Below are 14582 nucleotides of genomic sequence, written 5' to 3' on the forward strand. Positions count from 1 at the left end.
CATCAGAAACAATTTATTACATTGTGACAGTAAACCTTGGCTGTTAATCATCTGTGTTTAACTTATGTACAACTTATCTTACGAAGTCTTTATCTGAAATATAAAGTGTAATAAAAAATCCATGCCAAAGAATGGTGTTTGCACAGAAGACAGCTTAACAAAGGGATACAATTTATGGGCATGAAGCAACATTTTAAGACATAGCCGAGCTACAGGGGTGTGGTTGTTAATTTTAAGAAGACTGTGGTATTTGAAATAACCAATCCCATAACCACAACCAACAAAATCTATTTATCAATCCATTATTTGTGTGTAGCTCACTCACGCATTTAGCCATGCCAATAATAAATGCACCAATGCCATTGTGATACACTTGAGATGGTGTCTACTAAATGGCATTTATTCTTATAGATTGATACATCCTCAGAGGGAAACACAAAAACGCATTATCAAGTTGTTTGGACAATCAAGGTTTTTAGCTGCTTTTCCACTGAAGACCTGAAGTAAGTGTATGGAAGATTACACAGTTCAGCCAATTTCAATCAGGACATTATGAAAGGCGATATTGTTTTGCTATTATAATTGATTTTGTTTATTGTAACCTTTAACATTCTCATTAAATCATATGTGTTCCTTAAAACATGTAAGGTTAAAGCTAGAGTAGGCAATTTATTTAGGATGAATTTCTAGTCATATTTCTTGAAATTCTCTTTCCATAACAACCGTAAAGAAAAAAAGGGTATTCATTATAACTGGCTGTCCATTGCCCTGCCTTAGCTTTAAGTTCTAGTCTGACATGTATGTGATGTCCCTGTCAGACAGAGAGAAAGAAAGAATGGGAGTAGGCAACATAATGCTTGTAAAAAAAAATAGCACCTGATGTTATGCACGGTCTTCTTACACTGGGACATAGGGCATATTTCTCACCAGCCGAGCTTTGACCTTGGTTGAAGATGACCCTCTTCTCTTCCTCTTAGATAACTTATCTAATGTGAACGATGTGCAGGAGCACAGTATGTGTGTGCAGATTGTGACCTATCTTAAGCACTCATCTCATCTCGTCTCATTAATCGTCAGTCCGCCTCACCCTGCAGTGTCATTTTCCGTCAATAAAGATGAACCCCATTTCACATGGTGGATGCGCTGAAATCTCTTCAATGAAGTCTTTCATATCTCTCAATGGATCACAGCCCGATACACTGATTCATATTCGTCTGAAGATGTATTTTCATCGACGTTTTTTTACCCATATTTCAAATAATGAATCACTGTACATTTTGACAATTGTCTTTGTAAGTCTTGATTTTTAACTAGTTTGATTTGAGACACTTTATTAGAGACTAGTGTTATCAGGGAAAATTAATTTGGTAATAGTGTCATATTTAATCTTGGATACAGCAGTCCTATAATGAAATAGCAGAAGTTTGGGGGGAGACGGCACAGAGCATGGACTGGAAACCAAGTACTGCAAGGGGCGCAGAAACGCCTTGTTTCCCGTTTTCGTTACAGAGGTATTCTACGGAAGACAAACTCATTCACATGAGTGGATGAAGCTTTCAGAAGGAGATTTTAATAAGCGTATGTCAGTGGTCAGCCGACACGTGTGGATTTACCTATTCACCTTTACCTACACTTATTTGCAGTTTACTACTGCGGGCCGAATTTGTGTTTGCCAATTGCACGCTTACGGATACCGGCTGTCAGCAATGACCACCTCTATTTCTGAAGTACAGAAGCATAGGATACAGTATATTTATGTTTATTTAGGATTTTACAAGACTGAAACTCTCTTGAGTTGATACGCCCCATTTGCCAGAATTCGAGATTGGCTGCCATCAACATGTATATAAGAATCTTTGGAGTATGTCATAAGAGACACTTGGTTTGTGACTAGTGTTATTTGAGACACTTGATTGGTTCCTAGTTTTATGTGAATGTGAATGATTCCGATCCCACCACTTACACCTTTCTCACAAAACGTCATCAGCAAACCTTTCAGAGTATGGTGGAGATATTTAGCGCAAAAAGTATATGGCTTCCCTATTCTTTATCTGATTTCTTCTTGCAATATCATGGTATGATGCACTCTACTTACGTACAAGGTGAACGACTTCAATCAATAATTTACCAAAATGCTGATTCTTAATTCTCAGTCTTATCCTCCCAAATCTGCGACAGGATTCCTTTTCCCAATCGTCATAGTTCTGAATTCAAAGGAAAGCAATTGGATCATTCTTTATCAGAATGGATTAACTATTGACGGACATATAGATAAACTCTTGACGGACATATAGAATAGTTTTCTTCTGTTCACCTGTCCTCTTATTATCATTTTTAAAGTGTGATTCAACTAGCTGTTCATCTTCAGTTCCCTCTCAGCTCTGATCCTCTTGGCACTGTCCTACATTCCAAGATAAGGTCATTGCATTGCAGGCTGGAGGTGATGACTGTGATAACTGTCCACAATAGAATACAGTATTTCCATCACACTTGGATTTTTTTCCACTATTGTCTCGATAATCAAGGATACTGTAGGACAAATAATAAGAGAGTAGTAGACTAAGAGAAAGAGAAAGTTAATAATTCTTACCTTGCTTTACTACTCTTACTTTATTATGTATTTACAGTATGCCCGGCTAATAGATACCAGTCCTATGCCAATGGTTCCCATTGTAAAGGCTGATTGTTGGGTCTATTGCACGTGACATGTGTTAAATGAAAAGGCTCAGATTGAACTTTAGTTCTTCTAGTGGGTCTTTAAAACACTGTTATGTGATCACCCTCTAAACATAAACATCCACTGATCATTTCTGTGATATATATGTATGTTTACGGTGTGTGTGTGTGTGTGTGTGTGTGTGCGCGCGCGTCTATGATGCTGCAAGAACTTCTAATTTAGTAGTTCATTTGAACTAGATAGTAAATCCTTCCCCTGATTTCCCTTATGGCTGCTACATGATAACAATTGTTTCGATAACCAACAAGCATTTCCAGCATACCTTGACAAAGCCCAACCCTTTAGCGCCCCCTGTTGGACCGTCACGAATTACCTACCAATAACGTCAAGGCTCATTATTATAATGTAGAAGATGTATACGAAATATATACGAAATATTGTAACATCTATATATATATACACATGACACGAGATCAATCAGCAACCCCACTCCCATCCCTTCAAATCATCGATAATATAAATAACAAAAAGATTATTCAACCCCCTGACACAGACGAACACGCTTGCGCGCACGCAAACAGAAAGACAGACACGTCACCATGGCAACGAGACGCAGTTCGCCAAGAATCTAGAACTCTTCCGTCCTCCTCCACCCTCATCGTAGCGCCGCATAGCCTTCACTCTGTCTCAAACGCAGCTTGCCATCGAGACTTGAGTTTCCCCCCCCCCCCCCCCCCCCCAAGTCTTTTGTTAATTTAAATACCTCCGCTCATCCCTACAATTGGGTGTAAACTTATGTCCGTTCGCTAGGCTCGACAAGCACCGCTAAAACATGCCTTTAATTGTGAAAGATTATACCTGGACGCAAACGGAATCGATGGTTTACCTACGAGTGCCTTTGAAAGGGGCTACGGCTGAGCACGTCGACATACTCTCTACAGATGAGTATCTCAAGGTAGAGCCTGACTGGACACGATAAGCGAGTCAGTGTTTGTGTTGATAAAGTATTGTGTTTTGTTACCCGTCATCTCAACATCTCAGACCCCACGTATCGACAGGTCCACTTCCCACCGTTCCTGTTGGAGGCATTTCTATTTGAAGCTGTAGACGAAGCGAAAAGCACAGCCAAGATTGGAAACGGAGTAGCAGTTATCTCTCTGCCGAAAAAGATCCACCGACTATGGGACCACCTCGTTTTAAGTATAAGTAAGTAAGAAATGTCCTCATGTACCTGTCACCTCAACATACTAGTTGTGAACTGACTTGGGTTTTGGCTGCTCTGACAACCATATATGCATGACAAGACGATCTGACACATATCTATCTTTTTCTCCATTGAATACGTTTCAGATGATAAACAGACGAAGAAAGAAATTCGAGAAAGAGCATTGCAGGCTCATATGGAAAAGACTGCGGATAGCCGCAAAGAAAAAGCGGTGAAAAAGCAACAAGAGAAAAAATATGCCCTGGAGACGATGATGAAGGTAGTGTGGTGAAATGATCAAAAATATCATTATTTAAGAGAAAGTAAACTTTGACCTGACTCTTTGTTATCTATTTACATTTCTATCATCGACATGACTGTGCCAGCTTGAACAGGAAGAAAGAGACTTGATTCAGAAGATGAAGGATGAAGAACGAGAGAAAGCAACAGCAGAACTTGAGGGATGGAAAAAAAGACAGATTCAAACAGCTGTGGAAAAACCGCCAATCAACATGACCAACAGGGATAAAGTGCAGACCCTACACCAGGCTTCACGTGGCTGCAGTGTCAACCCTGGTGAGCATATTTATGTACACTTGTTTTTTAATAACAAATAAAGTATTACACCAAATTTAGAGGTTGGTATGTGTCGGCTATTCCCAGAAACTGCTATGTTGCCCATTCTCCTAAAATCTGATACATTTCTTTCCTATTTTTGTAAATTAAGCCAAGGTTACTTTGATTATTATTTAGCCTATTATTGTTGTCGTTTGTTAAACCGTACTCATCATCTTCTTACCTGCAGGTCCGACCTCCTCCAGAGCAGGCAGCAGAAAAGAACAAGTGGACCTACCTGCGCCGAGGTCTTCCGGAACGATCCAGATCAAATTCACACCGAGAGTGTTCCCCACGGCCCTTCGGGAGTCCCGGGTGCCAGAAGAGGAGGAGGTATGGCTTTCCTTTGGTTCTCCCTCTATGTCCCACGTCGCAGAGAAAGTGGTAAATTACTAGTTTGATCAGAACCAGTGAGTAACCGTACAGTTTGACGACTGTATAACCAAATGAATGCTACATTAAAACAGGAAAAATGACAAAGTACCGCTTACCTTTGGAGATTTAAAAGCGGATCACAAATCAGCTCTGGAAAAAACTCTCTTTGGCCGCCGTTTACACTTGTCCCCGGGATATTTTCTTTCTCCCTCCCTCTCTCTTTGCAGAACAAACTTGGTATACATGGCCCAAACAACATTTACAGCTGTAAAAAAACAAAGACTAGCATCCATTCTCTCCACCTATATAAGGGACCTGCTTATGTTACGCTAGACAAAGCTCTTCTGTCCTAACAGTGGCTTAGAAAGCAGGCTGAGGCCAGACGCGCAGGAAACACAGGGCTGGCTGCCGAACTGAAGGATCTCAGCGATGAGGAGCGGAATCCAGACTGGTTGAAGGAAAAGGGCGAGTAAGTACAGTAAACATGCACCAGACATCTGGAATTGGCAAGGTTTTGTCATAAATTAATGTCATAAATCTTCTTTTGTTTAGCAAATATTTTGCAACTGGAAACTATCAAGGTGCAGTAAATGCATACAACCTGGCGATCAGGCTGAACAGCAAGATCCCAGCCTTCTACTCGAACAGGGCTGCCTGTCATCTCAAATTAAGAAACCTCCATAAAGCTCTTGATGATACGTCAAAGGTGCGTATCAGACTCCGCCATATGGTCCCATTCAAAAAACATCTAGCTACATGAAAAATATGTGACAGGGGCACAGGATTTGAAGAGGAGGGTTGTCCAAATAGCCATGATGTTATCCTCAGGCCCTAGATCTTCTGACCCCGCCCGTAGCTGACAACGCATCGGCCCGAGCAAGAGCCCACGTGAGGCGGGGCACTGCCTTCTGTGAGCTGGAGCTCTATACCGAAGGTAGGAAAGACTCTCCTTAAGTGCTCCATCAATAAGCTCTTTAATGATCCACCATACTAGGAGGCACTGCCAGCCAAGGTCAAATTTTGACTTTGTCAATTGTATCTTTTTGACAGGTCTTCAAGATTACTTGGCAGCTTTAAAGATCGATCCTCAAAACAAAGTCTTACAAGGAGACGCGCACAGAATCAGGCAAATCATTCAAGGGTGCATTACAGGCCCTGAAAACTAATTTCTTGTTATCCATTTAGGCGACACTAAAAAACATTTTTTGTGCTTTTTGAAATTGAACATGAATGATTTTTTTTACTATGTAGTCCGTGGGGCTTTGGATTAGTATTCGTAGGTAGGTCCATTGAAGTGTGTTATCCCAACAACTACGTATACGAAACGCATCATTGGATTAAGTAACTGAAACAGAAATGGTTATATTCGTTTGATTTTGGCATGACTTTTTCCTGAGTTTGTTTTACTCCTACCTTCAAAACATTATATTTCTTATGACACATTGAATCTTCAATCTTGTTAAGAACCCTGGATTTCAGAGGCAAATGTCCCTTAAAATGCTGCAGTTAATTATTCTCTCTATAGATAGAGAAAATGTGTGGAACGACACATTAAATGTATGTTTAGTTCCCTTTGTTTAACCTGCTACTTCAAAATGTGTCAACCTTTAGATTTCAGAGGGGGGGAAATAATCTGTATGAAACACTTCTGGAAATAGTTATATTTATTACATTAAAAATCTTTACAAATCATGGGAGTGGGAGTTTGGACCACCGGTAGAATAAAATCACTAGAATTGAGTCGACTTCAATAACTTCTTTTAAAACATCCTCATAATCAACTGTTGTGTGTAACTCAATCTGCCCATTCCCAAAGTCAGGCCTTGTTTCAGATGCACTCATGGGGGCATCTTATTATGGCTCTACACATTAGATGTCCGTGATACCGAACCTGAATGAGAAGTAAAGAAAAAATTTGGACTCAGCCCGGGCTAGTATTTGAAACGACACATATCTTTGTTCTGATTAAAAACACCATTTCTTTCAGGAAGTGTTCACGTCTGCCATCATGAATGCATTCAATATACACATACTAAATAGGACAATATCCACCGGCCTCGCTTGACCTTGCAAACAGCTTTTGGGACCCCCCCAGAAATGACTGACATCGGCTGCAAGCAGTATTGACAGGGCTCCGATGCCACCAGGAAAACCAGCACGGTTATCTGACCACACTCTATGTGGCAAACTTCTTCTGTCGAACCGGTGCAGGTAACCGAGTGGCAATGTCCAAAAGGGGGCGCTCCACCACGACGAGGGAATGGTCCTCCATCAAGCCCACGCAAAGCAGGTTCTTAAATACAGAGGAATTAGAAATTAGCTGTGTCTCAACGCCTACGCTGCAGAAATGAGACGGTCGGACATTGCTTACTGTGGCCTACTGACATGTCACCAAGTTGTTTCCCCCCTTAGCGTGTGAAAGCGTGATGTGTGAAAGATCATGTTTGACTTATTTTTACATTAGACAAACAGACGCAGTACCCACAGTGCGGTCAGTCACACTAGCTAGCATGGCTAATTATCTTCTGATTAAACTTATTCATTTAGTTGAATAAACAGAAGGGTGTCCAATCTGCATCCAGCATCTTGTATTTTTTTTTTTAAGTAGATAAGTATAATGGTTTTTTTTTATATTGAAAGCTTTTTCATTTTAAGTAAGTCAGGAGATGCTGGAAATGCCATTGCTAGAAGGCTACGAGGGACTAACCATATCCTTGAAATTTCCTCAGAATGAGGGCTGTGTTTCTTGGCCGCGTTAGAAGCACTCTTTACCAGCCCTCGAGGAAATAGCATCCGAGAAATGCAGCCCACGGAGGCTGGGGCCTAAGCTTCAGGACGCAGCTACAAAGTGTGAATTAGACCTGTGGTAACTATCAAACGCGTCACACTGAGAAGGCCCCATGGATAGTCTTACCTTGAACATCTCACAGATCTTGAAAGCATGGCTGTCTTTGACCCTTGCAGCCTCATTCATAGAACGTAGTTGATTTTGATTGCACAGGTCAGAGTCTTTCTCCGGAAGAGGCTGTGTGCATAAAAGAGGTTAGGTCAGATTTTACGTTGTTGACGGTTAATTGAAAAGCCACGGCAAGACAGTGCACCGCAGGAATCCGACAGTCGTGTGGGGCAGCGCAGACACATACCAGACTCTTGTCTATGATGCAGAACATGTTGGTGTCATGCAGGATGATGTAGTCGGGGTTCCTGGCGCTGAAGGAGACGTGGGTGACGGGTGCGGCCCTGTTAAGCCACGAGCCGTGAAGGCCCTTTTTCTCCAGGCTGCGACTCCACTCGGTATATTCCTTCTGCTCCAAGGAGTACTCGAAGATCTACGGCCAGGGAAAAAGGGGAGGCCGTCAAATAAACCTGCAGTTTTCTCCACAACCTCCTCAAGCTCATACGGATGTGTCCATATTATCGTTGTTGAGCAGGTGAGGTCGGCACCACTAAATATACACATGGTGTGGTGCAACCAAATACAAGAATCCATTTGATGAGGGCAGAACACGTACCTTCTGGTCAGCGTGCACCATGACAACGTTACTGCCTGTTGGGTGAATGGCCATGGCACTAGGACAGGAGCTGTACACTGGGACCGTACAGTGGTACTACACACAAGACACACACGCACAGGTTAGCGGTTTGATCATTTTTGCAATGGTAAGGAGTCAAAAAAGTAAAAGCACGTGGAAACAAGAATTTCCCATTGCACCCACGCAGTAAGGCCCCCTTTCACACCTTGAGTTTTTTGAGGTTGTAGACGTGGACCTCACAGTCAGAGTTGGCGGTGGCTAGCCACTGGCCATCGTCGCTTGTGGACATCAGGTGAACCGCCTGCTTAGAGACTTCAGGTGGAGGTTGTGAGGGAGAAGGGAAGTAGTGGGGTACAAAGAACACAACTAGTTATACACCACCAGTCTCATTGGGATTGAACCACAGGACAGAAACTTGAAATCGAAAGCAATTTTGTCCCCTTTCAATTAAGTGGGTACTCATGATAGATGTGAAGTTAGTACGGTTGTCTCACCCGACTTGGGTTTGAGGGTGTGCACATATTTGGCCTCCGACTTGCTAAGAGCAAAGACGAGGACTGATGACTGGCTGAAGGAAGCGAAAAGTCTGGAGGAGTCGGCGGAGAAGCACAGCTGGTTGGCCCAGCGAAGGACCTTCGGCAGCTTAACCTGGAAGGGAGGAGGAATACCAAAGGTTTAAGGGGTGTGGGATAGAACCTCACACGACTGTCAGGAGAGGACATTCCAAGCTTACTGCCTGGACCTAAAGTGTAGAGTGTTTATAACCGTAAAGCGCATCAGCTTTCATTCTGCTCGCATGTTCACTAATGAGCATTTCCACATCGCAGGTGTAGCAAAAGCACATGATGGAACAGAATGTAGGCTGCAGGATTCAGGGAAAAATGTGAATCACGATTTTTTTGCTTAGAATCGATATCACGATTTTCTGCCACGATTTTTTTCTCACAAATAAAAAAAACATTTTCTCTTTATTTATTTTTTTATTGCACACATGAACCATGACAACAAAAAGGTGCAGTATAAAAAACGAGTATACTGGACCAACTTTAACTTTAACATAAATAAGCATAAATAAAACACAAATCTTTTCTTTGGAACATACGCCTCTCATATGACCCTATATGTGACCCTGAACATGGCACTTAAAAATTCCTGGCCAGAAACACAAGTCTGTCCACAGTCTGTCCGCTCTTGCTTTAGTGATGCACGGTGGCATGTCACAATGTCGCCCGCTGTACTGAACAGCCGCTCAGAAGGTGAGCTGGTAGCTGGAATGCATAGGTATTTCTTCACCAACACAGACAACGGTAGATATACAGATCTATTTTGCCCCCACCAGATTAAGATTAATCTTCACCATAAACATAACCATATCCTTTGCTAGATGGTAAGCAATTGCGTCCGTTATTTCCTTACTCCTACTGGAGTTATGTGGGTATGGGGTTGCCTTGTGCAAGGTGTCAGTAATGGATGCCGGTGTTGTTAATGTTGGACGACTTTCAGACTTCTTCTTGCCTTGTACAGCTTCATCATATTGCACTTTGTGGTGACGATTGAGGTGCTGGTATAGATTTGTGGTGTTACTTTGCGGTGCTGCAACGATCGCAAAGCATGCCTTGCAAATCCCTTTAGACTGACCCTCGTTGTTTTGCTTAAAGCCGAAATACTTCCACACCACCGAATGCGAGCCTTTTTTTGGAACAAGTTCCGTTTGTGTCTGAGGGGTTGGCTGATTCTCGCCACTAGTAGCTGGGTCCTCATCATCAAAATCCATTTTGTCTTCACTGTTTATCTCTTGTTGCACTCGCAGTCGCACTATCTTTCCGAACTACTGCGCTCTCTGCTGCTCCATGAGTGAAACACGTGACTAAAAGGCGCTTCGTCATTGGCTGAGGGTGAAGCCCTTCTCAGAACCTAGAAGGGAGAGAGCGCTTGGGAGTGCTTTTAAACCACGGACCTATGTTTTAAACTCACAGAAGAAAGTCGCGTTTGTCAGATGGACTCGGCTCATAAAAAAGAGAATCGAATTAATCGATTAATTTAAAACTTAAATCGACACGGGGGTGAATCGAGATCGCGATTTTATAACAATTTATCGTGCAGCCCTCCCAGAATGTTTTATTTTTTCAGTGTGGGGTTTATTTATGCTGCCTCAGCCCGGCGCTTCTGACACTTTCACTTTCAGCGGATCAAATTAAATGGCAAAGATGAATGAGAATGTGGCGCAAGAAAGTTCAGCTTTCACATGCGCGCTGTGCTTTGAGCCTCGGAGATTACTCCCAAGAGGCACAGAGAAATGTAATAAAGATCCTAATAATGAGTGACAGCATGGGAACTTTTACCTTGCACAACACCAGAGCAATACATGAAGCTCCACACAAACGGAGGAACCGTAGCAACCCGGTCCCATCTCTACCTTAGTGAGGGCGATGCTGTCGTTGTCATACTGGAGTTGGAAGAGACGGACGCTGGAGGCAGAGGCGTAGGCCAGCCAGCCTCCACATGGAGACAGAGTACTGCAGCAAATATGATCATCACCCTGCAGAGAACACACGTACACACAGTGAGCTCACTGGTTTTAAGGTCCAGATTGCCATTACAGAAGCTGGTTGCACACAGGTCCTTGGCACACACCTTTCTCTTCAGGTGAATCAGTGCCTCTGGTTTCTTCTTCACAGATAGCTCCTCTCCTGGTCTCCCTATAAAAAGGTACATGATAAGCATGTAGGAAGTATCAATTAGTACAAAATAGGGAATGTTTACACACCACACACTTAAATCATTGTCATCTATTGTTATTGATATGTATTCCAGTGTAAGGTTGCCCCACCCACCGTTTTCATTGCTTTCACCGAGTCTCCAGACCTCCAAGCGTTCAGGAAACTGGAAGAGCAGAATTCCTGCTTTCTTCCCACACGACACCAGGCTTCTCTACACGGACAACAGACCGAAACAGTCAAGGTTTAATAAAGAGCAGCCAAGAGAACAACACAAGCCATTGCCTAAAGTACAGTTGACGATAATTAGTTTTAACTTTGATATCAGATTCTCAGCTAGAGTTGGTACTCACATGTGGGAAGGTGATTTTGCACGGGGCAGATTCCTTGCTACCCTTAACAACTTTCTCCATAAAGGGTCGGACTACCAGATGCGCATCATTTCCTGTGAGAATAACAATGGAATAACAATCATTATCTCGAAATTGAATTATTTAAACATTTAATGAATCAGAAATGATTACAAAAAAGACAAACAGTATCAAAAATGTTTGCCTCTTTAGTTGGTTTCGTTTTCTTTATTGGGGTAATGGAGCAATCAATTTGACCTGATAATAATGATCCTAAGCCTACGAGAAGCCTCCCCACTGACCTCCTGAAACAGCAGCGGTCTCCGTGTGAACCAGGGCCCGGACGTCGTGCGAGTGGCTCCTCAGGGTTCTGGTGCGCTGCCACTCCTTGTCGGGCTGATCCAGGTGGGCTGAGATGAACTGGAACTGGACCACGCTGCCCTCCGACGTCCCCGCCAGCAGGCTGCTCTCGTCCTGTCCACGACACATTCAGAAGCTCAGCATGACGCCACACATCAGCAGAGCGTGGTCGCTAATGAGGTTGTGAACAGAGCGGGAAAATAACTGCCCAGCAGGCTGTTTCTAGAGTGGACTCCAAACGCATAAAACACGGTTTAGTGAAGAACAAACGTACAACGTTATTCTAACCCTTCTAACCCCAACAACTTTTTCAAACGTTCTCGGTGTGGACCTCAACATGAAAACAATAAAGACTAATGAAGAACAAAGAGAACATTCTAGTGCGATTTACGTCCCTTACTACCAACAGAAAACGATGGGCCCCGTTCAAGCTCACCCGGGAGACCGCCAGTGCCATGACGTCCCACTTGGTGACCAGGTGAGTGCGGATCAGCGTGCCCATCTGGCTGTCCCACACCTGGACCTTCCCGGCAGAGTCTCCGCTGATGACTGTGTTGTCGGACAGGAAGACCACGCTCCAGACCGCCACTTCTTTCTTCTTATTGGCCCCCGCAGCCCTATCCACCATCATCCTTTGAGTGGCGTGGCCTATAAGGTTTGGTGCAACGTTAAAGGGTCAGCTCAGGCACATGGGGCTGTACACTCAGACACCAACAGAAACTCAGGCACAAGTGGGCCTGTTTTAGATTTAAAAGGCAATCTAACATTTTAACAAGCTAAATGACTTTTATTTTTTCCACCAATACCCAAAGGTACTGGTTATTCAAAAAACTTTAGATCTGCCATTACAAGCTAGCTCCAGTATTAATGTTTATACAAAAACACTCTGCTCCTCATCCCTTCAAACCCACCCTCAAACAGTGAGGCTTGCTGAAAAATACTTGACAAGATTTCTCTACACTGCAGCCGACCCAGCAGTCCGAGCTAACCTAGATCCCTGTAGACATTAATATGCGGCTACAACACCAAATGTGTTTTAGTCCACATTTACTACTAAAATGTTGCATATTATACCTTAAATACAAATCACATACTATTAGATTATTGACTGTACCACCACCGTCCAATTTAGTGTCAACATCAACTCTACTCCGTGAACAGAAACCGATGTATGTGGGAGATTGGACTGCATGTTCTTCCAAAGTCATTGTAGTATACACACTTTACCCCATTGTAATAACGCTTTACATGTCTCACCTGAGGTGACGTTAAACACACGGATCATGTCCATGGTGCCAGCAGCAATTTGTGTACCAGATGGATGCCATGAAAGAGATAGGACACGACCTAGGAGAGTGAAATAGCAATTCCACATGTTACAACGAACACCAATACAATAACAAACAATAACCGTGCTTATGGCTAGAGTTCTCATCAGCTTGATTCGTTATATGTTAATTCCTATAACAATATCAGCCCCATTAAAACGGTTATTAAAGGTTTGGATAGAGGCTTACAATACTGATTTTTGTTTTGACGATATTTGCTTGCAAAACCAAATAGCTTGACAGATTTCTTCGAATGAGTCTTGGTCATAAGACTGGACATTGTACAATATTTCACACTATTAGTTTGCTGATATGGATTTTCAATGCGTTTTTTTAGGACACTGAATAAAAGATCTGTGCTTTTTATCCATCAACTTACTTTTCAGTCTGTCGAAGTTCCTTTGAAACAGAATACTGTCTTCCACAAGTTCAAAGATTTTCACTGTCCCATCCTCACAACCGACCTAAAAAAGAAAGCAATGACAATATGAGACTTTCATCATTGTCTATGGCTAAAACAAGAGAACATCAGACCGTTACGTGACTAACCGCAAGTTGTGTCCCCTGACTGTTGCTGCTGATGGTCCAGACTGGTCCTCCGTACGCTTCCACGGTGTACTTTAACCTCAGGTTCTCCAGGTCATACTCCACAATCTCTCCATTGAGACCAGTACTGAACAGACGCTGACCAGCCCAGCAGAGTGCCTCGACTGTCCTGCCATCCTTGCCCGGGATCACCTGCAGATGACGTTTGCATGTGAGCACTAAAGCACTACACTTCCTGGCTATTCCTTAAAAGGCTATGCACCTTAATGTTTTGTCAAATATTTAGAACAAGATCACTGCAAATTATGACCAAAATGACCTGCTGTCATTTGGGACATAGTAGCATTTAGGGAAAGTAATATATAAATGATATGAATTGTCAGTGCATGCAAGTTCGCACCTTTTCTTGAAAGCAGTTGTCTGCGAAGTTGTAGATCTCTACTGTCCCGTCAGCACGAGCCACCGCGAGTCTCTCTGTGTGCGCGTTGAATGCCATGGCACTGATGGCACTGGGCATGTAGTCGAAGAACCTTACCCGGTGCACTTTGAATTCCCCCATTGTCACCTAGGTCGGAAAACATACAATGCTGAGATTATTATGTCAAAGAAACAGGGCATTCATTTAATTAAGAGTCGCCCCATAAACAAGCAGTAGAGTAGAAGCTAGCTATTAGCAAAGGATACACTTTTCATAATAAACACCTAGAGATTTAGAACAAGCTCTAGATATACGTAGCGATCTTATCTTGATATTTTAAGGGTACTCACTGTGTGTTGTGTCTTTATTTAGCTCTATAAGTATCCTTTTATTATTTCTACTATGGGCACACGTTGAAAACAGTAGTGACCCACGTTGAGAGCCTTTGAACCGGATACA

At 42.8% G+C, this 14582-nt stretch overlaps 2 protein-coding genes across 2 annotated transcripts; one reads left to right on the forward strand and one right to left on the reverse strand.

Annotated features, from left to right (window-relative positions):
• Positions 1-3509: 3509 nt before the first annotated feature.
• dnaaf4 (dynein axonemal assembly factor 4) lies at positions 3510-6037 on the forward strand (the record flags this gene model as incomplete). The annotated part of the gene is made up of 9 exons (XM_079743173.1): positions 3510-3632; positions 3736-3883; positions 4028-4161; positions 4268-4457; positions 4687-4829; positions 5228-5340; positions 5424-5577; positions 5700-5805; positions 5922-6037. The coding sequence occupies 9 exons, from the start codon at positions 3510-3512 to the stop codon at positions 6035-6037; spliced, it is 1227 nt and encodes a 408-aa protein (XP_079599299.1).
• Positions 6038-6527: 490 nt separating this feature from the next.
• utp4 (UTP4 small subunit processome component) lies at positions 6528-14565 on the reverse strand. Its single transcript, XM_079743170.1, has 17 exons — positions 14474-14565; positions 14106-14270; positions 13709-13897; positions 13539-13623; positions 13089-13178; positions 12268-12479; positions 11774-11945; positions 11475-11566; positions 11239-11335; positions 11039-11103; positions 10821-10943; positions 8899-9052; positions 8610-8716; positions 8384-8479; positions 8015-8200; positions 7786-7896; positions 6528-7164 (listed from the first exon to the last, which is right to left on the reverse strand). The coding sequence occupies exons 2-17, from the start codon at positions 14262-14264 to the stop codon at positions 7048-7050; spliced, it is 2055 nt and encodes a 684-aa protein (XP_079599296.1). The 5' UTR covers positions 14265-14270; positions 14474-14565; the 3' UTR covers positions 6528-7047.
• Positions 14566-14582: the final 17 nt, after the last annotated feature.

The sequence above is a fragment of the Pollachius pollachius genome, assembly GCF_949987615.1.
Source record: "Pollachius pollachius genome assembly, chromosome: 9".
NCBI lineage: Eukaryota > Metazoa > Chordata > Actinopteri > Gadiformes > Gadidae > Pollachius > Pollachius pollachius.

What these genes read in the sequence shown, in the direction of transcription:
- utp4 (XM_079743170.1), bottom strand. Translation starts at nt 14,264, where the DNA reads ATGGGGGAATTCAAAGTGCACCGGGTAAGGTTCTTCGACTACATGCCC. An exon ending in TGATTCACCTGAAGAGAAAG is followed by an intron (nt 10,944 to 11,038) that starts GTGTGTGCCAAG and finishes TGTTCTCTGCAG; the next exon opens with GGTGATGATCATATTTGCTG. An exon ending in GCATCATAGACAAGAGTCTG is followed by an intron (nt 7,897 to 8,014) that starts GTATGTGTCTGC and finishes TTATGCACACAG; the next exon opens with CCTCTTCCGGAGAAAGACTC.